At 43.2% G+C, this 27,424-nt stretch overlaps 1 protein-coding gene across 33 annotated transcripts in view; it reads left to right on the plus strand.

The window, feature by feature from the left end:
• Positions 1-27,424, plus strand: part of DIS3L2 (DIS3 like 3'-5' exoribonuclease 2) — a 344,867-nt gene that overhangs the window by 246,560 nt on the left and 70,883 nt on the right. For all 33 annotated transcript variants that reach the window (XR_011439882.1, XM_023642560.2, XM_023642568.2 and 30 more), the window contains 2 exons: positions 2,696-2,803; positions 20,698-20,931. Coding sequence is in view for 32 of the 33 variants with exons in the window: in XM_023642560.2 (XP_023498328.1) it covers positions 2,696-2,803; positions 20,698-20,931 (342 nt within the window). In the remaining variant the exon portion in view is untranslated. The remainder of the gene's footprint in view (positions 1-2,695; positions 2,804-20,697; positions 20,932-27,424) is intronic.

Raw genomic sequence — 27,424 nt, forward strand, 5'->3', positions numbered from 1 at the left:
AGGGAGAGACTTTGAAGTAGCTTTGGGAAATCCAGGTGGAGATACTCATTTCATCTTTGGAATTTTAGAGAAAATAAGTAACTTTCTGAGATAGCTGTAAATCATCATTTGAAAGTAAGTTGAAGAGAACTTTTTTTTTTGCTGAGAAAGATTTGCTCTGAGCTAACATCTGTTCCAGTCTTCGTCTGTTGTGTATGTGGGTCACTGCCACAGCATGGCTGCTGAGTGGTGTAGGTCCACACCCAGGATCTGAACCCAGGCCAGTGAAGCGGAACACACTGAACTTAACCACTAGGCCACGGGGCTGGCCCCGAGAACCTTTTTTTAATTAAAGAAGGTGTGCCATTGAATCAGTTTATTATGGGATAGAAAGATCAATAAAGGGAAGAAATAATTTAGGCTTAAAAATTGCAGAATGAATGACTAGTTGACCACAGTGTTCATCTGGGGAACCTGGATTTATGAACCTTTCAGTGATATTTTATTGGAGTATTCTGTTAATGTTCCAACATGTGATTTAGTCATTTGTGGTAGTTTCAATTACTAAAGCATTGATTCAGCAATTTTACTTTGATGAAACTCTGTCACAAGTTTACACTCAGCCTTTGGGTTCTTTTATTTTCCCTAGCTTTATTGAGGAATCATTGACAAATATAATTGAATATATTTAAAGTGTACAATGTGATGATTTGGTGAACATATACAATGTGAAATGATTGCCAAGATCAAGATAATTAACACGTCCATCACCTCACATAGTTAATTCTTTTTGTTTGTGTGGTGAGAATGCTTAAGATTTGCTCTCATCAAATTTCAAGTATATAATACCCTATTATTAACTATAGTCACTATGCTGTACCTTAGATCCTCAGAACTTATTCATCTTATAACTGACTATGTACCCTTTGACCTACATGTCCCCATTTCCCCCTCCCCGCAGCCCCTGGCTATCTCCATTCTACTCTGTTTCTGTAAAATCAGCTTTTTTTTCTTTTAAGATTCCATGTATAAGTGGTACCATACAGTATTTGTGTTTCTCTGTCTGGCTTATTTCACTTAGCATAATGCCCTCCAGGTTCATCCATGTTGTCACAAATGGCAGAATTTCTTTTTATGGATGAATAATATTCCATTTATGTGTGTGTGTGTGTGTATATATATATATATATATATATATATATATACACATTTTATTTATCCATTCAACCATTGATGGACTCTTAGGTTGTTTCCATGTCTTGGCTATTAAGAATAATGCTACAATGAGCATGAGAATGCAGATATCTCTTCAAAGTACTGATTCCATTTCCTTCAGATAAATACTCAGAAGTGGGATTGCTGGATCATATGGTAGTTCTGTTTTTAATTTTTTTAGGAAATTCCATGTTTTCCATCGTGGCTGTACCAATTTACATTCCCCCAACAGTGTACAAGGGTTCCCTTTTCTCTGCATCCTTGCCAACATTTGTTATCTCTTGTCTTTTTGATAATATCCATCCTAACACGTGAGGTGATATAGACACTAAGAAAGCAGTCCCACTTACAGTAGCATGAAAAGCTATAAAATACTTAGAAATAAATTTAACCAAGGAGGTTAAAGACCAGTACACTGAAAACTGTAAGACAATGATGAAAGAAATTGATGAAGATGCAAATAAGTGGAATGATAGCCTGTCTTCTTGGATTGGAAGAATTAATATTATTAAAATGTCCATACTATCCAAAATGATCTACAGATTCAGTGTAATCCCTATCAAAATTCCAGTAGCATTTTTCACAAAAATAGAAAAAACTATCCTAAAATTCATATGGAACCACAGAAGACCCTGAATAGCCAAAGCAATCTTGAGAAAGAACAAAGCTGGAGGCGCCACACTTCTGATTTCAAACTGTATTACAAAGCTGTAATAATCAAACCAGTATGGTTTGTTAGTGCCATCAAGTCAATTCCAACTCCTAGTGACCCTGTGGACAGCAGAGTGGAACACTGCCTGCTCTTTTTGTGCCATCTTCTCACCTTCCATCACTATATCAGACAACACTCTGATGCTATTTGTAGGATTTTCATGGCCAGTTTTTTCAGAAGTGGGGGGCCAGGTCCTCTTTCCTAGTCTGTCTTAGTCTGGAAGCTCCGCTGAAACCTGTCCACCATGGGTGACCCTGCTGGTGTTTGAAATACTGGTGGCACAGCTTCTGGCATCACAGCAACACGCAGCTACCACAGTATGACAAGTGACAGATGTGTGGTTCCTTGGCCAGGAAACAAACCTGGGCTGTGGCAGTGAGAGCACTGAATCTTAAGCACTAGACCACCAGGGCTGGCAAAAATAGTACATACTAGCATAGAAACAGACACATAGACCAATGGAACAGAATGGACAGCTTAGAAATAAACCCACGTATATATGGTCAACTGATTTTTGATAAGGGTGCCAAGAACACACAATAGGGAAAGGATAAGGGGAAAGGAATGTTTCCAGTTCACATTCACATTTGACTATAGAGGCCCATAGAAAAGTAGCAGATAGTGTAGTCTTTCTGCAGAGTCTTCAAGAAAAAGAGCGGCATCCATCTTCAGCTTGCTCTTGAAGCTCAAGCTGTTCACCAGAACTCTGCCCTCTGGGCTGCTTCTAAGCCTGTGATAAACTCCTACAGATTGGAGAAAGATGCTCATGGGCCTGTTCTCTGTTTGCAGGTCATCCCCATGCTTCCCAGGCTGCTGTGTGAGGAGTTGTGCAGCCTCAATCCTATGACTGACAAGCTGACCTTCTCCGTGATCTGGACACTAACTCCAAAGGGCAAGGTAACAACTTACATCCGTGTCCATTCCTTTCATTGAGTCCCTGTTAAGCACCTACTATGTGCCTGGTGCTGAGTTGGAGTCCCATGGTGGTAGGGTGAGGACGCTGTAGGGGCAGCTGCCATAGAAGAGCCCCTGCCTGTGAAAAGCTGTCAGTCCATTTAGAAGGCAAGACTGACCCTAAGCGGTTAGAAAGCAGTTACTTGATTTTTATCTGTTATCAGGTGAAGGAAGAAGGTACGTAAGCAGAGTCATGTGGGGGAGGCTTGGTCAGGAGGTAGGGTGTAAGTGAAGGTGAATGTGCATGGGCAGTGGCAGGAGGAGCAGCCTGTGCTGCAGTCGGGAGAGCGGCCCTGTGAATTCAGGAGGATCTGTGGGAAGGGTGCTGAGTGGGGGAGATGGCGAGCCTCACATGCCAGTCCCAAGTTAATGGTTCCTCTGACGTGTCATGAGTCATGAGAAAGGTGACAGTCTAGAAAGTTAGTACTGCCTCATTGTGCAGGACGACCTGGCACTTTGAAGATGAATTAAATTTGTCCAAGGTAATGCCATAATCAAAGCACAAGGTGGTAAAATCATGTACTGAGAACAGAGAGGAGAAGAATGTCAGGCATTCCCTAAATATAGGGAATAAATGAGACAGATAAATGAAAGATGACTCTAGAAAAAACTAGTCCCCTCCCTCCAAAACAGAAACAAATCTAAAGATCCAAAAATAGGGTAATGATTAAGTAAGCTATGGTACCGACTCAATGGAATATTATGCAATTACTAAAGCTATGACAATGACCATGTAAGAACATGGGAAATGTTTATGCTGTAATATTAAATGGAAGTTAAAAAAAAAGATATTTAATTATAAAGAGGTTCCAAATAAAGATGGAGGATCAAATACCCACATTTACTTTCATTCCCTCCCAAAACCTCACTAAAACAACAGTAAAGAGATTTTTTTTAAAGACATAAACCCACAAGGACAAAGAGAATGGGATAGGAGACAACAGCAACAAAATTTTGGAAGCTGAGGAGCAGATGGATGAGTGGTAACTGACTTAGCAGTCCTGAGAAAGCTGAATCCTGAGCCAAGAATAGAGAAAGCCAAGGAACAACCGAGTTTACACAGCAGAACCCTAAAGAAATTCAGAAATTGACAACACCAGTTAACTGTAAGGTGGGGAAGAGGTGTGTGAAGAGGAGATTAACTGTATTTTGGTTGAAAGTTTATTTAAAAAGATTGCCCCTCCCATAACTTAGACCAAAAATTTATTCTCTGGACAGGATGAAGTAAAGGATGTCTGAACTGGGGGACACCAAACATACTTGATGGTAGTGGTCCCTCAGGGGAGGTTGAGTGAATGCTGGCATACTGAATGTTGAGGCCCAGCTTGCTTTTCCCACCAACCTCAGGATTCTAGTAGGCAAGCCTAGAGTCAGGAGGTGGAAAAATCTTTCTCTGAGGAATCTGAGTAGGGAAGAAGACTTAAAGATAGTAACCTCAAGGGTCTCCCACCCAGCAGCCCAGCTGTGCCTCCCTACAGTAAAGCTCACGGACAATAAGCTCCACCCACACAAGCAGAGCTTTTAAGGGTTTCACTGAAATCAACTTTTTAGTATTTCATGTTTGTGTATGAAGAGACACCCAGGAGGAAAGCCTCTAACATGAAGTAGGGAAACCAAAACAAACACACAGAAAAAAGCAGCGAGGACGGAGCCAACTATACAGGGGAAAGAAACTATCATTTATATCCTCAGAGAATTTATTTTTAAAAGAAAGTATCTATATCACAAGATCTAGATATTTTTAAAAGGAAACATTCAGAGGGGAAAAAAGAGCTCTTGGAAATTAAAAACATGATAGAAGAAATGAAGAAGACTCAAGATTCTGGTTGGAAGAGAATGTTGAGGAATTAGTCCGGAAAGAGAAAAGATAAAATTAGAGGACCAGTCCAAGATATCCAACCAACATCTGTTCAATGATCATTCCAGAAATAGAGAACAAAAAAAAAAAAACAGAGGAAGAAGTGATCAACAAGATAATTCAAGGAACTGCCCCTTAATGAAGGATGTGACTTTCCAGATTGAAAGAGCCCACTGCCCAGCATGGTAGTGGAGGCCTGTCATCTCCAAACCACATCGTTGTAAAATTTCACAACACTGAGGACAAAGAAAACATCGTATAGGCTCCTGAAGGAAAAACAAAAGAATCACATACAGTTGGGCAGAACTCAGAATAATTTAAGACTTTTCTGTCATAACCCTAGAAGCTAGATGACAATGAAGGAAAGCTTTCTAATTTTGGGAAGATTGTGATTTCTATGCTAAAATTCTGTACCCAGCTAAGCTATCAGTAAAATGTGAGTAGGAAAAGCCATTTTCAGACATGCAAGGTCTCAAAAAAATGGACCTCTCATATACCCTTTCTCAGGAAGCTACCAGATGTGCTTTACCGAAAAGAGTAAATCAGATATAGTATTCAGGAAGCAGATGCACCAACATAGGGAAGAAGTGAAAGAATCCTGTAGATCACAAGTCAGCAAACTTTTCCTTTAAAGAACCAGGTAATAAATATTTTCGACTTTATAGGCCATTGGATCTCTGTCACAACTACTCAACTCTACCATTGTAGCATGAAAGAACATAAATGAATGAGCACGCCTGTGTTCCAGTAAAACTTTACTTAAAAACAGGAGACAGGCTGGATTTGGCCTACAGGCCATAATTTGCTGACACCTGACCTGGATGATGGTGAAGAAAGTTCATAGGAGACTAGAGCTACACAGATATAGAAGACAGCTGATCCAGATTGGAGCAGGTCAGAAGGCATGAGGAGAAATGAAACAGTGAAAATATCTATGTGTCTGAATTTTTTGAGAGATTCTTTAGACTAGCAGTTATCAAACTGTTTCATCTCAGGACCTGTTACACTAAAAAATTATTGGGAACCTCAAGGAGCCTTTGTTTATGTAGATTACACTGTTTCCCTATTAGAAATTGAAACCAATGAAAATTTTAAACATTTGCTTATGTCAATTAAAATAATAAAAATAAACCCAATTCATGATATGTTGACATTTTATGAAAAACAGCTATTTTCTAGAACAAACTTAGAGAAGCTTGCTCTACATTTTTGTAAATCTTTTTCACGTGTGTCTTAGAGAAGACATTAAACTGGGTTCTCATATGTGCTTCTGTATTCAGTCGGTTGGGATAAGTTATTTTGATTGAAGTATGTGAAGAAAATCCAGCTTCAGGCAGATAGATAGTTGGGAAAAAAAAGGAGTATTTTAGTAGCTTTTTCAGATAATTGTGGGTATTCCGCTTTGTACTACACCAGAATTTGACAGTAGTTTCTTAGTTGCAATCTAGAATCTGAAACCATATCTGCTGTCGACTGGATTGTGTTCCCTCCCCGAATTTCATATGCTGAAGCCCTAACCCCCAAGGTGACTATTTTTGGAGGTAGGGCCTATCAGGAGATAATTGAGGTTCTGTGAGGTCATAAGAGTGGGGCCCTGATCTGATAGGATTAATATCCTTATGAGAAGAGACCAGAGAGCTTATGCTCTCTCCCTGCCATGTGAGGACACAGTGAGAAGGCTACCATCCGCAAGCCAGGAAGAGATCCCTCACCAGGAACCAAGTTGGCTGGTACCTTGATCTTGGACTTCCCAGCCTCCAAAACTGGGATAAATAACTATCTGTTGTTTAAGCCCCCAGTCTGTGGTATTCTGTTATGGCAGCCTGAGCAGACTAAAACAATATGGATTGAACTTTTTTACCAGGTTACATTAAAATCTGTTGGTCTGCCTTACACTTTGAATGGATCTTTACCTATGCTTGATTTTTTATCATGCATTTAGAAATTTAGGTCCTTTAGAAAATATTGGCTCATTATGCTGATCTTCTAAATGTGGACACCTTTCATTATATGATATCAAAAATCACATTTGTTAATATCACTACCGATCTTAGACAAGCCTTTAAGTATTAGGAAATATGTGTATCGTGTTAGATACAAAATTTCGAAAATTCTAATCTTTATGAAAGCTCAAATTTTATCATTGGCAGTACATAATGTCAGCTGTTTTCCTTGAAGTGCCAAATAACCATAGTTTGTGTGTCAGTTGTTCCTTCAAGTAAAAATGGTGTTCTGTGAAAAAAGCAATTAGTTCAGCTCACAACTGAAAATTATATAAATGCTTTTCCTCAAGACAACCATCATACTTCAGCATACGGCATAAGTGGGAAAGACAAGTACTCAAAGACTGAGGCTTAATAAAATTAATAACTTTCACTGCTTCATCAAGAACATTCTGAAGTGAACTAGCTTTTTTTCCCGTAAGTGTGAGGTGGTGAAGAGTACCCTGACCAGGGTACCATTTGTTGCCATTGCCTGATTCATGCCAAGGTACCAGCTGTTTTCTCCTCCACTGCTTTTGTACTATGAGTGCAAATGTCAACACTTGGAAAAGGGCAGATAATGCCTTATCATTATTATGGAAATAGTCTGACGCCATGGATCCCTGAAAGGGTCTCATGGAGCCCCAGGAGTCCACAGACCAGAGAACCACAGTTTTAGACAGTTGATGGAAAATTTGGGATGGATTAATATACAGAATATATACAGAAAAGCCAAGCAAATTAAAACAAGACAGTTATTAATTCCAGTGAAAATAAAAAGTTGTGGAAGAAAGAAAAGTAACACTTAGTATTTTCATAAATATAATAGTTAAGTTTGATAGTTATGATGTAACTTTATTGGGAGGAGAGGGCCCGGAGCGGTTATGTGGGTTTGGTTGGGGGAAGTGAGTGTATGTAGAAAGAAAAATAAATTCTCTTCTTCTGTAGTGAAAAGTTTGTGTATAATGCTTAAACTGAAAAATCAAGAAGTAGCAATCAAGCTGGTTTTATAGAAATATAAAAGTAAGTACTGAAATAATCTGCTAAAAGAGGTGAAAGTGGTTATCCTTGGGGAGGGGCAGAGGAGGGAGAGGGGTGGCGGGCTGCTGTTTTCATAGTAAGCCTTTTAAACCATTTGACTGTTTGAACTATGGATACTTTAATTTTTATTTTGAAAAATTTTAAACATACGTAAAAGTTAAAAACATAGCACAATAAGCCCACTATCCCTATCTCCCAGATTCAACTATTGTCAACATTTTTTTTTCTTTGCCAAAATATTTTAAAACAAACCACAGACATCATGTCATTTCACTCATACTTATTTTGATATATGACTCTAAATAAATTGTACATTTTCTTACATAATCACAATGCCGTTAGCACACCTAACAATTGATACTAATGCCTTGGTTTCATCCAAAATCCAATACATAATTACATTTCCCAGATTGTCTCCCATTGATTTGTCCAAACTGGAATCCAAAACAAGTTACACACATTACATTTGGTTTTTACAACTCCTAAATATCTGATAGTAAGTTCCTTTTTAAGAGTCAAGAAGCAAACACTATCTGAAATACGAAGAAGGATTTGTGAAGACAGTATGCCAGCAATCAGATTTTGATGGGGGCAGGAACATGCACGGGGAAAAAAAAGAATGAAAAAGACCAGAAGGAAGTAAAATAGAATGCCAACAGTGGTTGTATTTGGGTAGTAAGACTATGAGTAATTTTTTCTACTTTTTTGTATTTTCTACTGTTTTTTTGAAAACATGTATTGCTTTTATATTTTTATAAATGCTTATTTTTGTGAAAGTTTAACTAAATAGAGAATAAAAGCCCATAGAAGAAAACTAACTTGAGTCAACAGAAAAGAACTTTGAATCTGAATTATGCCTGCCAGGGTCAGACCCAAGAAATAAAAAGCTGCCTGACCTAATGAGCTTCTAAAATATGAGGGTCATAAAAGAAGCACTAGAAAGAGGCAAACTCTGAAAACTCAATTGGTCTTTAGGGTTTCTGTTGGAGGCAGTGTCTAGTGACCAAGCCTTCTGGCACCAGGAGGCTGGAGAGCAGGTGTGAAGTAGGCACAGCGTCCAGGAGGGGATGCTGGGCCTCCATTAAACCAAGCCAAATAGGAAGTGCAAGGATTTGGACTAGGGACAGTCATGGAGCAAGACCCACTAACCACGCTCCTTGTACTGTGGTCATCCAAACACCCTACTCAGACCAAGAGATCACATGAGAGGCAGACCTGGTTGGTTAGTCCCGGGATGTAGTGACAGATGAGTCTCTCTTACTCACAGTCAAGATGCATGAAATGAGAGGTCAGATTCCAGACTCGTGTCCAAGGGATACTGCTTGTGCAAGGCAACTGGCAGGGAAAGCCTGTGTTGGGGGCGGGGGGTGAGGGGGCATGCAGATAGGAGAGTCAGGGAACCAGAGAAAGCCGGTTAGGAGGGAGGTGAGCCTGCATCAAGAACCCGAATGAATGAGGAGGAGGGTGGCCAAAGCCTGAGGCTGGGTTTGTATGTACTGGTGGCCTCTTGTGGTATAAGGGCTTGGACTTAGAAAGAGCCAGAGCAGGGCCAACAGCATCATGCCCCTACTGCTGTATGACACAGCCACCAGTTCCACCTGGACTTGAAGTGGAGAAAACTTTGTGCTTTTCCTTAGTCTACTGGAATGTCTTACTTTCTGGAGCAGGTGTGGTCAGCTATAGAAAGGCTATTCTAACTTTTTTTAAACATTCCCTAGATTTTTTGAAACATCCAAGAAAATCTTGGTCATATATGCTTTCATTAAACCAGTGACCAGATTTTTAGATTAGTAAACTCTAAAGGATCCATTTTTGATGTATTTCTCACATACTGGTTGTGAGAATATTGTTCTCTGATCTAGAAATTTGTGATTATATATTGTCATAAGGAAAAACAAACCTAAATAAATCTTATGCTTTATAAGATTCAACTCTGGTACCGTGAAATCTACTTTGACCGTGTCAGTCCAGTGACCTCATTATCTCCTGAACACCTCTGTCATTTCTGTCTCACTTAGTGCTAAGGTCCTGCAAAACAGAGACCACGTCTCTGTGCCCCACTTCAGAGGCATCTTGATTTGGTCTTACACTTTAAAGAAAGTCACAGCAATGAATCTGACTTGATAACTAAGTCCTTAGGCCTTAGAACTATAAAATCTCAGGGTCAGTGGTCAGAATAATAAAGGAAGGGTCTCATAGTTAGAGTAGCTGTCCACAGCTTAGATCTCCCACACACCCCTACCATGTGCTGTCTTGCTCAGTTAGAATGCAAGAGAGTGCTCCAGAAGTTGCCCATTTCAACCTCAGTCAATGGCAGTCTCATTTCAGCCATTTATGCAGGCCAAAACCATGAGGTCATTATTGACTTTGGTCTTTCTCTTACCCCTCACATCCAGTCCACCAGTAAATCACCTCAGCTTTGCCTTCTCACTGCCTTCAGAATCTATCCCCTTTCTTACCACTGCCTGCACTGTCAACTGGGTCCAAGCTACCCTCCGCCCCCCACTGAACTACAGTGGCCTCCTAAGGGTTATGCTAGCTTCTGTACCACCCCCTCTTCATCTTCTCTCTACACAGCAGTCAGAGTGAGCCTTCTAAATCAGAAGTTAGGTCTTATCTTCCTCCTTTATTTATTTATTTATTTATTTTTGGTAAGGAAGATTGGCCCTGAGCCAATATCTGTTGCCAATCTTCCTCTTTTTGCTTGAGGAAGATTGTCCCTGAACTAACATCTGTGCCAGTCTTCCTCTATTTTGTATATGGGACACAGCATGGCTTGATGAGTGCTGTGTAGGTCCGTGCCCAGGATCCAAACCCGTGAACCCTGGGCCGCTTAAGCAGAGTGTGCAAACTTAACCACTACACCACCAGGACAGCTCCATCTCTCCTTTTTTAAAACTCTTCAGTTTCTCATTAGAATGAAATCTAAAAAAAGTGTTTACAATGGGGCTTTTTTCCTGCTCTTTTCTCCCTATCTTCTCTGCTAGAAATACATGGACTACAGAGTCTCTTCTCATTTCCCAGAGCATCTTTGCTCACATGGGAAAAGCTGGCTTTTACTGTGTAACTGAGCTTTCCACTACGTAGCAGCTCCCCAGCCCGAATTCCATGACCTGACTTCAGTTGAAGTCAAACTTCCCTATCTGCCGTCTAAGGACATCTGTCAAGTGTCTGCCCGTTCCTTGTAGCTTACCTTGTAGGATAATCTTTCCAGTCCCTGCCTAACACACCCCATTTTGAACATTGGACATTGTAGAACTGTGGTATGTACCAGTTCAGCCTGTCTTTCTTCAGCTGGACCTTCAGTGCTACTTAGAAATCCTTTTTATTTATTGTTAATGTAGCTGTTTCAAACCTTTATTCTTGGCTCCAGCCTTCATCTTTGCCTTGCATTCCTCTTTCCTTCAAGATCCACGTTCCCCAGGCGAAACTCAGTTCTCCTCCTTGGAAACCAGAGAGACCAGCCAGCTTGACCTGCTGAAGTCCCCTCTTCAGAGAGTCAAAATTCCTCTCTGCCCTTCCTCGTCCTTTTCTCTCTCTCTACGCAGTAAAACGTGCTCCTGTTCCAACCTGAATTTGAGCCCTCTGTTCTCTAGCTCTTTTAATGGCATCAGCATCCTCTGAGCCACTCAGACTCAGTCTCTAGTCTGCTTCACATCTGCTACATCCGAGCAGTTCGAAGTGCTAACAGTCTACCTTTGCAAAGTGTCTCTGATCAATCCTCTTTTCTGTTACCACAGTCACAGCCCCCGCTCAAATCCTTGCCATCCTTCCTTAGGATGGTTGGGGGAGACTGTTCACGGACTCTCCATTCTATTTCCCCACTGCTGTTAGATGACTTTCTAGAAGCTGAATCTGGTTCTATTGCACTGTTGCTCAACATCCTCTTACAGCATGACAGTGAGCTATGATTATCCACAAAAGTCCAATCTCCAGAGCATGACATGCGAAGACCTCCCCAACTACATGACCATCCACAACCCATCCTCCAGTCTCCTCAGCCTCTGAAGGGTTTGTTGGGCCTAGTATGGAATTGCCACACTTCTGAGTCTTTGCATATGCTTTTCCCTCTTCCTAGAATCTCCTTCCCCTCATCTCTACCAGTATGAATCCTACTTAGCCTTCGAGATCCAGCTGAAATGTCACTTCTTCCATGAAACTGTTGTTAGTCCTTCATTTACTCACTTAGTAAATATTCACTAGGTATTTGATCTGTTCAAACACTATACAAAGTATTGAAGATACAGGAATTAAATATGCAGTGAAATAGAAGCAGTAGTTATCTCCTGATGGTGGATTTATAGGAGATGTTTCTTCTTCTCCTTTTCCCACCTGTATTTTAAATTTTCTGTGATGAATGCATATTACCATTGTAGTAAAAGGAAAGTAAGAATTATTTTGAGACTTTTCTCCCTGTTTTTTTAACATGAAAAAACAAAAAATAAAAAACGTTTTTTTAATATAAAGATGAGAGATGTTGAAGTATGTTTGTAGGCTGTGTGGGAAGACGAATGGAAAAGGAGATGTGGAAGATGAGGAAAGAAGGAACAGGTTTTTGGAGCTAGGTCATGAAGGAAGTGGGAGGCTCAGGACCCAAACCTCAGAGGAGGGATTAGCTCCCAATAGGAGGCCGAGGACCACCTGAGAAGATGCTCAGACGGGAGAACCCCCAACATCCCTGTCAGAATCCATTTTCCCATCTTTCCTCCCCTGTAGCATCTGTCAACTGCACGTTAGAGCCATTTGTGCACAGATCTGTTGTCCTACTAGTTTTAATATCCTTGTAAGCAGAGCCCATTCTTAATTATTTTAATCTCTCCCCACCACCACAGCACAGTGCCATGTACCCCCAAAATGCTCAAAAATGATTTCATAAAGTGAATTGCATATCTGTTTTCACAGCTCGTTCTCCATTTAATCTGGTTAATTAGAATGATGCTCCCCTTGGTAAGGCATTTTTGTCTGCAGCAGCCTTCTCAGCACTCCTGGGCCGTATCCTGGCTGTCGAGGAGGGACTAACACAGCCCACGCCGGGAAAGGTGTGCTGCTGCTTCCCGACCCCTCCTCGGACTTTTACCCCAACTGCTTTTCCATGACCACCCTGCTGCTGCCACCCATAGAAATCTCTGGAACTTGAAAAATAAAATGATGTGCTCTTCTGGGGTCAACATAGGTGTCTGAGACTCATGCATAGTATCGTGTAACTTGGGGCTTCAGTTAATGATAAAGAAATGCAGCGTTGTGTTTCGTGTTTCATCCTTGGACAGTGCAGTGGGAATCTTGCCCAAGCAGCTCCCAGTGAGAGACAATAGCTTCAAAGACTGATTCTGAGAATAATAGAAAAGTTCCTAGAATATCTAACTTTAGTCCTTAGCAGAGCTGGGGCAGAATTGTTCTATTTCAGGCCTGTAAAGACAGCCTAGGACCAGAGAAGCCTTTGGCAGAACTCTGCTGTCTTCTCCATCCCTTGTGTCCCCGTTTGCTAATGAAGGGACCAAGCAATTAGAGGCTTACCTAAGGTCGCTTCAAGGTAACAGCAGACTAAATCGTGAGCACAAATTTTGCTGTGTATCCTTGGTATTAAAATAAGAATTCAAAGTAAAATATTGTCAAGAAATAAAAAACGAAACTGAAAGAGACATTTATCATTAATGACTGTCATGGAGAGCTAAAAGTCATTTGTAATCAGCTTTTCTCCTGTATTTTGATGTTCCTAATAGTGAATTTGATTTAAATCTAGGAACTTGGGCCCTGAGGTTAGTAAACAATATGACAGGTCACTGTGCTAGGTGTCTTTAAAAGAAGGATGGACCTCTGTTTTTGAGAGATTGCTTAAGGTTGGTCTTGTTGAAAGGCTGGGGCTGAATTAACCTTACTTCTTTAGAATCTGTGCTTCTGCGCTTCCTGGGTCTGTGTGAACCCAGTCCTTGGAAGGCTTCCACCATGGCTCTCCTAACCCTTCCTCCCTCTCCCCCACCTCCAACTTCCTTCCCACAGCCTGTGGGCCTCCCAGTATGCCACCTTTAAAGACTCCTCCTGCCCTCCCCATCCCCACGCAACTGTCTGCCATTAAAGGGAACACTCCAAGGACTGCTCAGGCTTGGCACCCTCATCCTCTGTCGTAGGAATGGAATTTTTGTCTCCTAATGACATCTGGGCCTTCAGGTTCTTCTCACCATCCTGCCATTTCCTAGATTTGCAAGGCAAACACTTGAGGAAGTTTCCTGGTTTCCTTCCTCTTAGGCTTAGAAGTTTAGACAGCTGTCTTCAGGTCAAGATGGGAAGGGGCCCATTACAGGCTGGGGGTCAGCCAGGCTGATGGCAGGTGACCTGAGATACTAGAAGAGAGTACAGTTTACTCAGTTAGGCTTGTTTTCTGTACAAATAAATCTTCCAGGAAATTCTAGCACACAAACTGCCTTATAAACTAAAACAGGCTGGCAAACACGTGGTCCTCTGCTGCCCATGCTCCCTCCTCAGCGCCCTTGGCAGAGGTCTCTGGTGGGCCCAGTGCAGCCTCACAGCCTCTCCACGCAGTAGGAGAGGACGCAGCTAGGTCTAAATGAAGTGTGTCGCTGACGGTGCTTCCCTCTTGTTATTTACTCTTTAATCCTACCGTGGTCTTCCCTGTTGTTCTTCAAGAAGTGGCCTGTGGCTCACTCACTCACTCACAGTGGCCCTGGCACAAGGAGTGAGCCTAGCGGAGGAGACCCCTGCTCGCTCCTCAGCCAGCTGCCACCCCACTGCCTCTGCCCCCTGCAGGCACTAGCACCTTCCTGTCACAGACTGTGGTCATCTGCCTCTCTGAGCTGTCTTGGAGCCCCTCCTCCTCTGCCCAGTTCCTTTTCAGACACGTTCTTCTTGGCACGTTTGACTTCTCTCACCACTGTCTCCCTCCCCCAGGGTGATTGCCTGGTGTTCATAGCTGTGCAGTGGCAGAAGTCTGCCCCACCCCACCCCTGGCCACCCCAGACAGCTTGGTTTTATTCCAACCAGGAAAATGTTTCTTTCTTCCTGATATGTTTTTTATTTAACTGTATATTTTACATACAGAATCCCAGAGCTGTTCAGAAATGACATTACATCTAATTACTTAAAATTACAAATTAACCCCATTAGCAGTTTTGTGAACTAGAGATTTCTTAGTAAGCCACTGACATTTCTTAGAAGATAAATTTTAAAATACATTTGAATGGCAGTGAACAGTTTTCAAAGAATGTGGCGGTTTCCTCACAACTTTGTATCTATAAAGTATGGAAAGTTGGTATATTTTGGGGCATACTTGTTTTCTTTATTTCACCGTCTATCTCTGTCTGTTTTGTGTGACTTTTCACAAATCCCCAGCCTATTTTCTCAACTGTAAAATGGGCTGAATAATGCACTCCTCCCAGATGTGTTAAAGAGATTTTAAAAAGTAGTAGGTGTGGGAGCGCTCTGCTGCAGTGTCATGCTGTTTCCTGTCTTACCTGGTGCAGGAAAGTAGGTCTTGACCTATACATTATTTGCTCTTCTCCAACCAGGTTTTCCCAGCCATATGCCTTCAGTCGTTGTTGGCTTGGTATTTAATCTGACGTTCTAGTAGTGTCCTAGAGTGTCTGCAGAAAACTTGCTGTCTGCAGAAAGGAAGTGACCCAAATCCTGTGATTAAGCAAAGGAAGGAGAAAAGACACGATCTCCTTTCTGAAGGGTTTTGTTTATGAAGCTTCCTGTGGCTTTTTTACTTTTTCCATGAAAAACTCTTTGTCCTTTTGTCTTCTGCCACTGGCCCTGGTTTTGGATGGGGCGTTGATGTGAATATAGTTTCCAAATTGGAAATTAATGAGGTGTTCCATCCAGAGAGGCCTTCCTCCCATACTGTAAGGCATGCTGCCCCTGGACCTCCCCCCGCCCTTGAGTCTTTGCTTTCCTGCTGCCCTTCTCTGTGTAAGGCTGCAGTGGACATCCTTGCTTCCCTGCTCCCTCACAAGATGGTTTCAAGCCTGTTTTCCTGGCCTAAGAATTTTCTTAGTCTGTGTGTCAGGAACGATTCCCAGAAACACTGGATTGTGTTAAAGCAGGATAGGTTCTGCTGCCTGAGGCCACTGTCACTGGGCCAGGAGGTTCTTGATGGCTCTTCAGAGCTGCCACTTCAGCCCTTTGTATCTCCAAAAAGAAGGTTGGTACAGATTTTCTGATGCAGGCATTATGGGGAGGGGGAGCTCAAGTAAGGTGAAAAAGCTATAACAAACTTCTCGTCAGCGCTGTTGGCTCAGATGTGGTGGTGCTCATGTGTACTGTTAAGCAGGGCATCTGTCATTCACTGAGAAGGAAACAAACTTAAGGAGCAGAGGTGCCCATTAAGAAAAAAGTGGCTTGTTCTGCTTCGGTGGCCCGGGGTTCACTGGTTCGGATCCTGGGTACAGACATGGCACCACTTGGCAAGCCATGCTATGGTAGGTGTCCCACATATAAAGTAGGGGAAGATGGGCACAGATGTTAGCTCAGGGCCGGTCTTCCTCAGCAAAAAGAGGAAGATTGGCAGCTGATGTTGGCTCGGGACTAATCTTCCTCAAAAAAATAAATGTGGTTTAGGGAAGATGTTCAACATCATTAACTATCACGGAAATGCAAAGCAAAACTACAATGAGATATCACCTCACACCCATCAGAATGGCTACAATTAACAAGACAGGAAATAACAAGTGTTGGAGAGGATGTGAAGAAAAGGGGACCCTCATACACTGCTGATGGGAGTGCAAACTGGTGCAGCCACTATGGAAAACAGTATGGAGCTTCCTCAAAAAATTAAGAATAGAACTACCATACGATCCAGCTATTCCACTGCTGGGTGTTTATCCAAAGAACACAAATGCATAAAGACATATGCACCCCTATGTTCGTCGCAGCATTATTCACAATAGCCAAGACTTGGAAGCAGCTTAGGTGCCCATCAAGGGATGAATGGATAAGGAAGATGTGGTATATATACACAATGGAATATTACTCAGTCATAAGAAACGATGAAATCCAGCCATTTGTGACAACATGGATGGACCTTGAGAGTATTATGCTAAGCGAAATAAGTTAGAGGGAGAAAGTCAAATACTGTATGATCTCTCTCGTAAGTAGAAGATAAAAACAACAACAAACAATCACATAGAGACAAAGATTGGATTGGTGGTTACCAGAGGGGAAGCGAGGAGGAAGGAGGGCGAAAGGAGTGATTAGGTACACGTGTGTGGTAATGGATGGTAATTAGTCTTTGGGTCGTGAACATGATGTAATCTACACAGAAATCAAAATATAATGATGTATACCTGAGATTTATATAATGTTATAAACCAGTGTTACCACAATAAAAAATAATTTTTTTTAAACGGCTCAAACTGAGATAGTGCAGACAATGTGTGTGGTTAGTGAGCTGTGATACAGAGTGGTAGATTTCTTATTTTGCCAAGTTATAGGTAATAAATTTTAAGAACTCTTCAGGATTAAAAGTAGCCCCTGGTACAGTCAGAGGGTTCAGAGGGAGCAGCAAAGCTCTGTTTAGAGCCAGGATACATGGGCTTGGAGGTGGCAAGGTGTCTAGGAACCTCGTGAAACTTACTGCAGAATTTTGTGCATAAATATTTCTGGGGAGATGGCCTGAAGCTGTCATTAGATTGGTAAAGCAGTCTTCACCCACCAGTTCACGTGAAAATTGATGCCCACTCAAGGTGGTACAGTCTCCTTGTGTGAGGTGGTTACCCTGTGTAAGTGTGTAGTGGTCTCCTGTGTCCTCCAGAAGAAAGAGACACAGACCCCAGGAAACCAGATATCCTACGACCTCGTTGCCTGAGGGAACTTACGAGACTACTTGTAAAGTGTCTGCAAGAGGGGAGTGGAATAGAATGGAAAGGAAAGTTTCCCCAAGCATGCTAAAGATAGACTGTCAAACAAAATGTGGACACACAGAAGGGGGAGGATTGACTGGGTTTGGAATGAAATGGAGAAAAGGAAACAAGCTGAGTCTCCAGGGGGAAACTTTGTGACCACAAGAATGAGTAGGTCGTGGCCCTGTCATTCTAGAGGAGGTTGGAGCAACTCCATTAGTGGGAAGTTTTCAGGAAATGTGGATGTGATAGAAGGACAAACACGGGCTGACCTTGAAGAGGGCTCTTCTGGAGACCTGCACACACCACTTCCCACGGGACTGTTGGACAATACCTGGAGCTGGCTCTACAGTTTCTCCTGCATTCGGCACACACAAACAGACACCACCTGAGAGCCAAATTCAGGACCCGCTTGCCACAGCAGAAGAGTCATGAGCAAGATATTTGATTCACTTGCGTTTTTGGATAGGAATGGTTCTTGAAATAATCCAAAAAGTGTAGTTTGAGGATTTTTTTTTAAGACAATTAAAGTCTGATATTACAGATCCAAGACACTTTATAATAAGACTCTTTGCACTGAATCAAAGAGAAATGTAAGTGGTTGCTACCATTCATTCTCCTTCTGTGCTTCATAGCTGCCATCTTAAGGGTATTGGTTCTTCCTTCAAGGGAAGGTGAGTGTATCAGAGGGGCCTCTAGGCTCCCAGGGTAGAAGCTGTTTTCCATAGAGGCTTTGCGACATGGACAGCTTCTCTGCACTGGGCTCTCTCCTTTCCCCACTGGAAACACCTATGGATCCTTCAGATGGCCTTCTTTCGGGAAGCATTGTCTCTGAGCTTGGGGTTTGAATGGTTTGGCTGCTGAAAAGGAAGGCAGGAGGAATGTTTGCCAGCCCAGGCTGAAAGGTTCTGCTACTGACTGGAGCTCCCTCCCTTCTCCCGAGCCCACTCTGTGGCTCAGCACATCTGGCTTTTCCATGCTCATGAATCTTATTTCCCACAGCATTGATCTCAGAGCATTTCCACTTTCTTTATGCTCTGAAGCCTCCCCCAGACTCCTCCCCATTCTTTTTCTTACACTTGACTCTATAGACTGGGGCTATCTGATATGAGCACTTTCAATTTCCCTCTTCTTCCCTTCAAGATCACCTCCCTTGCCTCTTGCCTCCCCTTCCTTCCTGCCTCCTCTCCAAGCCCCTCTTCCTCTCATGGATGGGTGACCTCTACTTGGCCTGAGAGCCTTTCGTTCTCTTGTATCTTCAATCTTCCTTTTTACTTGCTTCTTCCCTTCACCCTGCGAACACAGCACAATCCTCTGTCCTGCCATCCTTCTGGAAGCAGACATCCACACTCAATGCATTGCCTCCACTGCTAGCCATCCACCTATCCTGAACCCAAAGCTCCCCAAACTTTTTCACATCATGACACGCAGAGAAGATGTTGCTATTTGAATGGCACATGGGGTGTGCACGCCAGGCTGATGGAAGGCAGAGCTCTGGCTGCCCTCCTGGTGAGAGGAACCATTATGGCGTGGCAGCATCTCGTAATCTATTCACAGCACAAGCCTGAAAGCTTTGCAGTTTGACTCTGTACCCCCCCCCTCATATTTTTCCCCCTAAAATAGGCTTCCTAAAGATCACCAATAAGCAAATGCTAAAAGCGAAGACTTTTTCTTTGTTTTCATCCTCCTTGAGTCCAAGTGGTATCTGACATATGCTAGAGGTTAAAAGCTCGGACTCTGGGGCGCAACTGCCCGGGTTCAGTTCCTGGTTTTGCCATTCTCTAGCGGTATGACCCCGGGCACATTACTTAGTGTGGCTGTGCCTTAGTTTCCTCGTTTGCAGAATGAGGATAATAAAACACTTACCTCATAGGGTTGCCATGTGAATTAAATAGTTGTTGTGTGTATAGTATGGAAAGTGTATATATGGTGCCTGTCTACGTGCTACGTGTCTGTTGTTGCTTTTGTGTACCTCTTTCTTAAAGCCTTTTTCTCCTGCTTTTCCTAACAGTGGATGCTTCTGATTTTTCTCCTATCTCTTTGAGCTCTCTTGTTTTTCATCTCCAGCTTCTCTTTTTGCTCCCTAAAATGGGGGAGGTGGTTGAGAATGCAGCTTCAACTCTTTTCCTTGGACTTTCCAGTTGATGATGCCTGCTCCCCTCCTCCAGACTAGTCATCTCCCCGTGCCCCAGGCCCACACCCCGACTGCCTGCTACATGCCCACATCTGGATCTCCTCCTCGCATCTCAGACTCAGGAGTCCCCAAGATATTTTGTTTGTTTTATTTTTGTTTTAAAAGTAATAAATGCTCATCATAGAAAATACAGACAAATTGAAAGGATAAAATACAGATCAACAGTAATTCTACCACTCAGCAAGCACTACCGCTAAACTTGGGTGTATCTGCTTTGAGCCCAGTGGGTCTTATCCTGGACCGAGTTTCCCCCAGGGGAAGTTTGGCAGTGTGTGGACACATTTGTGGTTGTCAGCTCCAAGGGTTGAGGGGAGGTGCTGCTGGCATTTAGTAGGTAGAATTCAAGGATACTGATAAATAAAGATTTTACAATGCACAGGACAGCCCCCCGTCCAACAACAAAGAATTAGTCTAATAGTGCTGAGCTTGAGAAGCCCTCTTCTGGACCTTTATTTCTACATAAGTGCCCCAAATAGAGTAAGTTGGAGGTGGTTTTCTCTTTCTGCCTCCATCCTGCTTCTCTACCTGTGTTCTCTGTTTCTGTCAGTGGCCCCCCCCCTTCTCCCTCATCCCACATCTGATCCATTACCAAGCCCACAGATTCCCCATCTGTCATCATTCATTGATGAAAAAGCCTCCAGCAGGTCCTTCACTTCAAGTCTCCTTCTTGGCCTTGCCTGTGCCACCGCATGCATGGAGGCCTTCCCTCGGCCTCCACTGCCTGTTAAGTCTAAGCTCCCTGAGGGCAGTAGCTTCTGCATCTGATTGGTCTGTATGCCTAGCCAGAACCTAACACCATTCTGAGTGCAAAGTCAGTGCTCAGTAAATCCCTGTAGAATGTGTATGCATAAATGGTTGCATGAAAGGAAAACTTGAGAAAAATTCTCCTCACAGCCTGTTCATCTCTGCAGATCCTTGATGAATGGTTTGGCCGGACTATCATCCGCTCCTGCACCAAACTGAGCTATGAACATGCACAGAGCATGATTGAAAGCCCTACTAAGAAAATCCCTGAGAAGGAGCTGCCCCCCATCTCCCCGGAGCACACCAGTGAGGAGGTACACCGGGCTGTCTTGAATCTCCACGGAATTGCAAAGGAGCTACGCAAGCAGCGATTTGTGGATGGCGCCCTGCGTTTGGATCAGGTCAGTCACCCTTTTTTTCAATGCAACCAACAGATTGGACTTGTGCCTGAACCCAGTATGCATGAGATTTAGCATGACAGTCTTGGGCCCTTCCCTCCTGCTTTCCACAATCGCTGCACTAAAACAGTGTTCTCTGAGGCAGGCGGGAGCTAACTCCCACCCAGCCTCCCGAACTCCACAGGCTCACGAGGCCTAATGACGTGAGTCAGGGCAAAAGGGTGGTGTCTCTGTGGGCGACTCTGTGACCAAAACTCCTAGCTGGTCTTCCCTGGTAAGGCTGTGTCCAGTATTTGATCCTCACCTCAGTTTCTACCTCAAATCCCTCTTAATGGAGGCAGGAACAGGAAACATGGAAGTTTAGAAGGCAGTTAATCAGTATCTGATTGTGAGGCTTAAAAAAAAGTGCTTCTTAATCTCTGTCTTCCAGAAAGAGTTACGTGTTTACAAATTCTAGATTACTATCTGAAGAAGCAGAGAACTGAGGAGTCTGTAGAACGTTGGCTATTGGGGAAAATGATGACCTGGAATGGTAGAGACTACTCGAGGCCCTGCCAGGCCTTCTGGGACTCAGACAGCTGTCACTCAAACCCAGTCGAATTACCATGTCTGACACTTGGTAACTCTTAAGATCCAGGAATTATTTCCTCATTACTTGTCAGGACATTATAGAGTAGAGCCTGTGTTCTGTATCGTGCAATTTTTTTCTTCTCATTTATGCTTCTTACGCAAACCCCAGAGAACTGGCTTTCCCTGGTCACTGTGTGCTATGGGAAACCTCTGGGTGTTTGAAAAATGAGTTGGGCCACAGGCCTGGCTGAGGGAGCTGTTTATCAGACCATTGGCAGAGCATAGCCTCACAGAGAATTCTTTCTCTGAACCTTTGAGCCTGGAGAGATCTCAAAAGTCTTGTTTTAAAACTTTCTACTCGAAGATTTCGTTTCATCCCACCTTTTGTGATATACTTAACACAAATGCTTCTCAGCGGACATTGTAAATGGTTACTGCCCTGGGCCTAGGAATAAGTTAACAGCTCTTGGGATGAGTGGATAATCTGTTCTGCCTGTGCTTGTGGGAGTCAAGGTGTCTTCTGGAGCTCTCGTGCTCCTCCTTCCCTTGCCTGGGCTCAGGCAGCCTGAGCAGTCTGCTCAAGAATGCTGATAAGGAGACAGTAGGCAGAGTGGCTGCTGAAGAAGACAGCAAAGCCAGTGGAAGAGGACCAAAGGCATAGGAGATGACAGAATATCTCTTTCCTTCCTTGAGTGAAGTCCTTTGGGGGGGTGTGAACATGCTGTCATTGTCACTCACCAGTGGCTGCCTGGTTGTCAAATCCAAGGATGCTTTTTAGTTCTTGCTTCCTAGTCTTCTGTCCTGCATTTGACCCTTTGTAGCTTCACCTCTTGCTTCTCTGCTTCCCTTCGTACATCTTCAGTGATGTCCTGCTGGTCCCTTTACAGAAGCCTCTTCCTCTGCTCACCCCTTTAGGATTGGCATTCCCTGGGGGTCTACCCCACCCTCTTTCTTTTTCCTCCATCCACACTCCCTTCCTGAATGAATTCCTCTACTCATAGGATTTTAACTACCAACTGGATGCTGATGATGCCACAATCTGTCTCTCTAGCCCTGCCCTCCTTCCCAGGCTCCAGACAAGCCTCTCCACCTGCCTTCTTGAACTCGTCGCCTGGATGCCCCATGATCATCTCAGCCAGTGCTCATCATTCCTTCTGCAGGACACAGTGGTCAGTGCCCATGGCATGTTACACACACTGGCTAGTGCTCCTTTCTACCTCTGTTCCCACCAGGGGAATTGTGTGTATCAGGGTCAACCCTATGTATTCCCAAACCTGGTTATGCCACTTGTACATGTTGTTTTATCATTATGCAGTTTTACTGACTATTAGGTAAACTGATCAAATAAGAGCATAAAACAGACAGCTATTGTTTCTGTGAAAAATAAGTTAAATTGTTTGGAAAAACTTGATGGGGATGAATCTTCAAAAATTCTGCTATCTGGTTGTGACAACTATAGAAGAGTAGGGGAAAAAATCATAAAATTCAGGGAGAATTCTATACCCAGATTGCTTTACAATGTCTAAGTTCTCACTCTCTTTTAAAGAAACAAAAACTAAATTATAGTTAATGAATTATGAGTGTAGTTTATTCAGAAAAAAATAGAAATCCAATTAACATATTCTTTTTTAAAAGATTTACATTTTTTAAAAAAACAGTGAATGGATGTACATTTATATAAATTAAGTTAAAACAAATGTTTAGTTATATATCTGTCTCTTCTGTATGATTCTTCTCTTTAGCTAGCTTCTTCGAATAACTAACCATCGCTTCAAGCACATCAAATGAGAGGGTTTCTGTTATAACATTTTAGAGACCTTAGCCCATCAGATTGCTATAAAGGTCAATTGAATTAAATATGCAAAGCACTCTAGAAACTGTGAAAGACTTAGTGATCTCAGCTCACATGAGGAGGGGTATGGTAGTCAGGGTAGAAGAGTGATCACGGGTTATTGATGGATACTGATCTGTTGGCGTGTCGTAAAATCAGAATTCTATTGCTGAAAATAACCTGAGGTATCTAAATCTCCTTGGCCCTCTCAATTTATAAATTAGAATGCCGAAGCCCCAAAGAGTAAATGAGTTGCTTCTGTACAAGAAATAGCTCACACTTTGTTCTCTTTTCCTTGGTTTACACCGTGCTGACTTAAAAGAGAAAAGTTTTCCTCCTTCAAAGTGAGGAAAAAACCCTCAAAAGTCCTAAGTAGGTTCCAGTTAATTAAGGTTTGAAAATAATGGATTTGCATCCTTGGAGTTGATTCCTTGGGTTCCCCAGAAAACAAGTGTGTGGAGCACAGCTTTAGAAGGAGGAGCGCATCTGTCTCCCACAGCCAGGGCCACTGGCAAGATCCTTTATAAATCAGCCGATGGCCCCATTCAGAAGTCATCGCGTTTGTTCTTCTGTGCGTACCGCCTGCATTTGCCCTCACAACAATCCATTTTTCCTTGGCGCTTTTGGTGTAGCTGCTAGAGTTGCTCTCTGATGCTTTGTTTGCCTCCATTCACTATGTCCACATTTTTGGTGGCAGTGCCCCAAAATATGTCCTTTTACACTAGCCTCAGGGAAGCTCTGTGAGAGGCCTCTCTGAAAGGGGATACCATCCATCACACAGTATGCCCTTGAGTGCAGAATAAATCTGCTAAACCAGAAGTTTCGTCTTTCCAAGAAATCAGTTTCCATGATGACCTTCAGAATGAGTGAGGTGGAGGACGCTAGTATGATGCCTATTTGTTGAGTGAAGGACCAGCTGGTTCGGAGATCACAGTGACGGCAGAAATACAGAGCAGTTTGACCACTGGGTGATTGCAGTCAACAGCTTAGACCAGAGCTGCCTCGCCTTTGGCTGAGACAGTGCATCCTCAGCCCTCAGGCTGGCTCCAGGCCCCTGGGGACTCCTGCTAGCAGTCCTATCTGCTTACCCTAGTGTGCTATCAAGTACTAGCAAGTTCTGTATGTGCTGTGAAGTGAAACAGATTGGGAAGCACTGCATTCGAGGTCAGATTACCTGCTCCAAGTTTCTCTTTTACCTCAAGCTCGAACCTAGTTCTAAAGGGTTCTAGCTCAGCGAAATGATGCTCTTCTGTTTCACTGCCCAGAAAGCACGTGTAGGTGCCACATGTGTTATTTGTGCTTTTTGATTGGATGAGTTGAATGATATCCCTTCCAGATGGTTTCTTCCATCATCATGTTTTCTGCTGCCGTGTTAATTCTAGAATTTAACACAGATGCTTATTTTATTTTATTTATTATAATGTATGTCACTCCTATTTCTTAAAAGGAGACTCCTGTAAAGGAAGCCCAGACTTTTTTGTGTTTGTAGTAAAAGTAATCATAATGGCTTATAATCATTTGCAGATCTTGAGCTCTGGGGAAAGGGAAGTGTAAGAAGCCCTCACTCCTTGTTTTGGTTCTTGTTTTGTCACTCAGACCTCCTGACAGGCCTTGGGAGTGCGCAGAGCTCCCTGGCACTCCCGGGCTCAAAGCCAGCTCCCAGGCAGCCTCCCTTCTAGGGATGAAGAGGACACTGACTATGATATGACGACAGTGCCTCGCTCCTTTGGAGTTGTGTTTTAGCCATGGCTTTCAGAAAGGATAGGAAGGGAGAATAGTGGGGTGCTAAACAGAACCCCAAAACAAAACATGCTAGGGAATATTGATTGTTTTCAGGAAACTACACCTACACCTTTCTGGGACTTTCTCTCCAGCCCCACTTAGCTCAGTCAGGTGATAGCACTTAGAGAGAGGCCACTCTGTGAGGACTTCTGGAGAGACAAGCATGATGGCCTGCAGGAAACTGCCACTCCTGGGGTCCCCCCAAGGAGGTCAGGGGATGTGAATGGCTCCTACTGAGCCACTGACTTTCTGAATTTAAGAGAATGTTGTAGTGAAGAAAATTTGATATTTCCATCTTCTTAGGCAAATTCCTCCAAACTAGAGGAGCCTTTACTAAATTCTTATATGCACCTTATTTGAATCTCACCTGGCACAGTTTTCAAGCCCAAACTTCAGGCAGTTTCTTTGAGTGGACTTGATTGTAAAGATAAACTTGTTAGTGGAAAGAATTTTTAAATACCTTGGGACACAAGTTGCTGTGAAATGCTATTATGGATGACATTGGCCTAGCCCAGCCTTTAAGTTAGGGGTCAGCAGACTTTCTGTAAAGGGCCAGACAGTAAATACTTTAGGCTTTGTGGGCCATATGGTCACTGTCTCAACCACTCAACTCTTCTGTTGTAGTAGTGTTAAACCACCCAGAGACAGACAAACGAATGTGGCTGTGTTCCAATAAGGCTAGAAAGATATTGAAATTTGAATTTCATAAAATTTTCATGTCACAAAATAGTATTCTTCCTTTGATTACTTTTCGATCATTTAAAAATGTAAAAACTATCCTTAGCTCTTAGGCCATACAAAAGCAGGTGGAGGGCCAGATTTGACCTGTGGCCCATAGTTTGCTACCCCCGCTTAAATGAACTTCAGCTCTATCCCAGTCAGCTTGTAGCAGCTTATCATTTCTGCACTGGGGAATCGGGCTGGGTAATAGAGAACAGTTGTGCTAAGTTAGCTCTCGGGATGGCTTCATGCAATTAAGTAAATTATTCCTTTGATTAGTTCCATGCGTAGCAGGTCCAGCTGGAGCCTGGAAGCAGAGGAGTGAATCAGTCTAGCAGCAGTTCCCTAACCCTACTCACAGTCAGGCAGCTTTAATGAGCCTGAGGCAAAAAGAGCAGTACTTCTAATTTCCCACCTCTGCAAGCTTGGCAGCCTCTTCACAGTCAGCTCTCGTCCTATGTACCCCGGCTCAAGCCCACTTGCGGAGATGCTGGCTCTGCCATCTCGTGGTGTGCACCGTAGTGGGGCTGCTCGTAGCAAAACACGGCTCTAAGGAAGCTGTGTAGGGTTTCTCCCCCTACCCCACCCCTGTTGCTGTACGTAGCAATATGTTTTGTTGAGTTGTGCATTTAAAAATTATAGTTAAGAATGTTTCTGTTCGTTCTCTCCAATGCAGTTGTTTTCAAGAAATGAGCATTCCAGCTCTCTGCGGTTTAATTTTTGTACAGTATGATATTTGGTGCAACGTAAGGACGGGCATAATCATCCTATCTGGCTCTTGCTTGGTCTTATTATTTGTGTCATCACTTGAGCACAGAGTGCTGACTAGGTGGTTGGATATGTCTGTAGAATTGGTCTCTGTTTTCTTAGTCACAGAGGCCTTCATTCAGCATGTCTTCAGAAAGCATTTATTGGGTACCTAGTATGTGCTAGGTGCTGGAAATGAGGGATGAAGGAATAAGACTCAGTCCCAGTTCTTAAGTTTATAGTGTAGTGAAGGAGCCAGCAGACTACACAGAAAATTAGAAGTGCTGTGGCAGGGCTTTCCCAGAGTGCAGTGAAACTGTGTTGGAGAGGACTGGCTGGGCCTCAGGGGATCAGGGAAGATTTCCCAGCAGGGGCAGTGTGTACACTAGAGCTTTTGAAAGACTTGAGGGGTAGGGGCATGGTGGTTAAGTTTGCACACTCTGCTTCAGCAGCCTGGGGTTTGTGGGTTCAGATCCCAGGCTTGCACCTACACACCACTCATCAAGCCAAGCTGTGGTGGCATCCCACATACAAAAACAGAGGAAGATTGGCACAGATGTTAGCTCAGGGACAGTCTTCCTCAAGCAAAAAGAGGAAGATTGGCAACAGATGTTAACTCAGGGCCAATCTTCCTCACCGAAAAAAAAAAGGGGGTGGGTACTTGAGGGCCTAGCCAGGCTCCAAAGGCAAGGGAGGGCGTTTCAGACAAACTCCTGGTGCAGGCATGGAAGGGGCAAGAGATGGCAGATTTAGGCAACATCAGATTGTTCCAGGTTATGTGGCATAGTGCAAAGGGAGTAGCTAGAGAAGGAGGCAGAGGCTAGGCCCTGAAGTCTGCAGGAATCA

The sequence above is a fragment of the Equus caballus genome, chromosome 6 (genome assembly GCF_041296265.1).
Source record: "Equus caballus isolate H_3958 breed thoroughbred chromosome 6, TB-T2T, whole genome shotgun sequence".
Taxonomy (NCBI): Eukaryota; Metazoa; Chordata; class Mammalia; order Perissodactyla; family Equidae; genus Equus; species Equus caballus.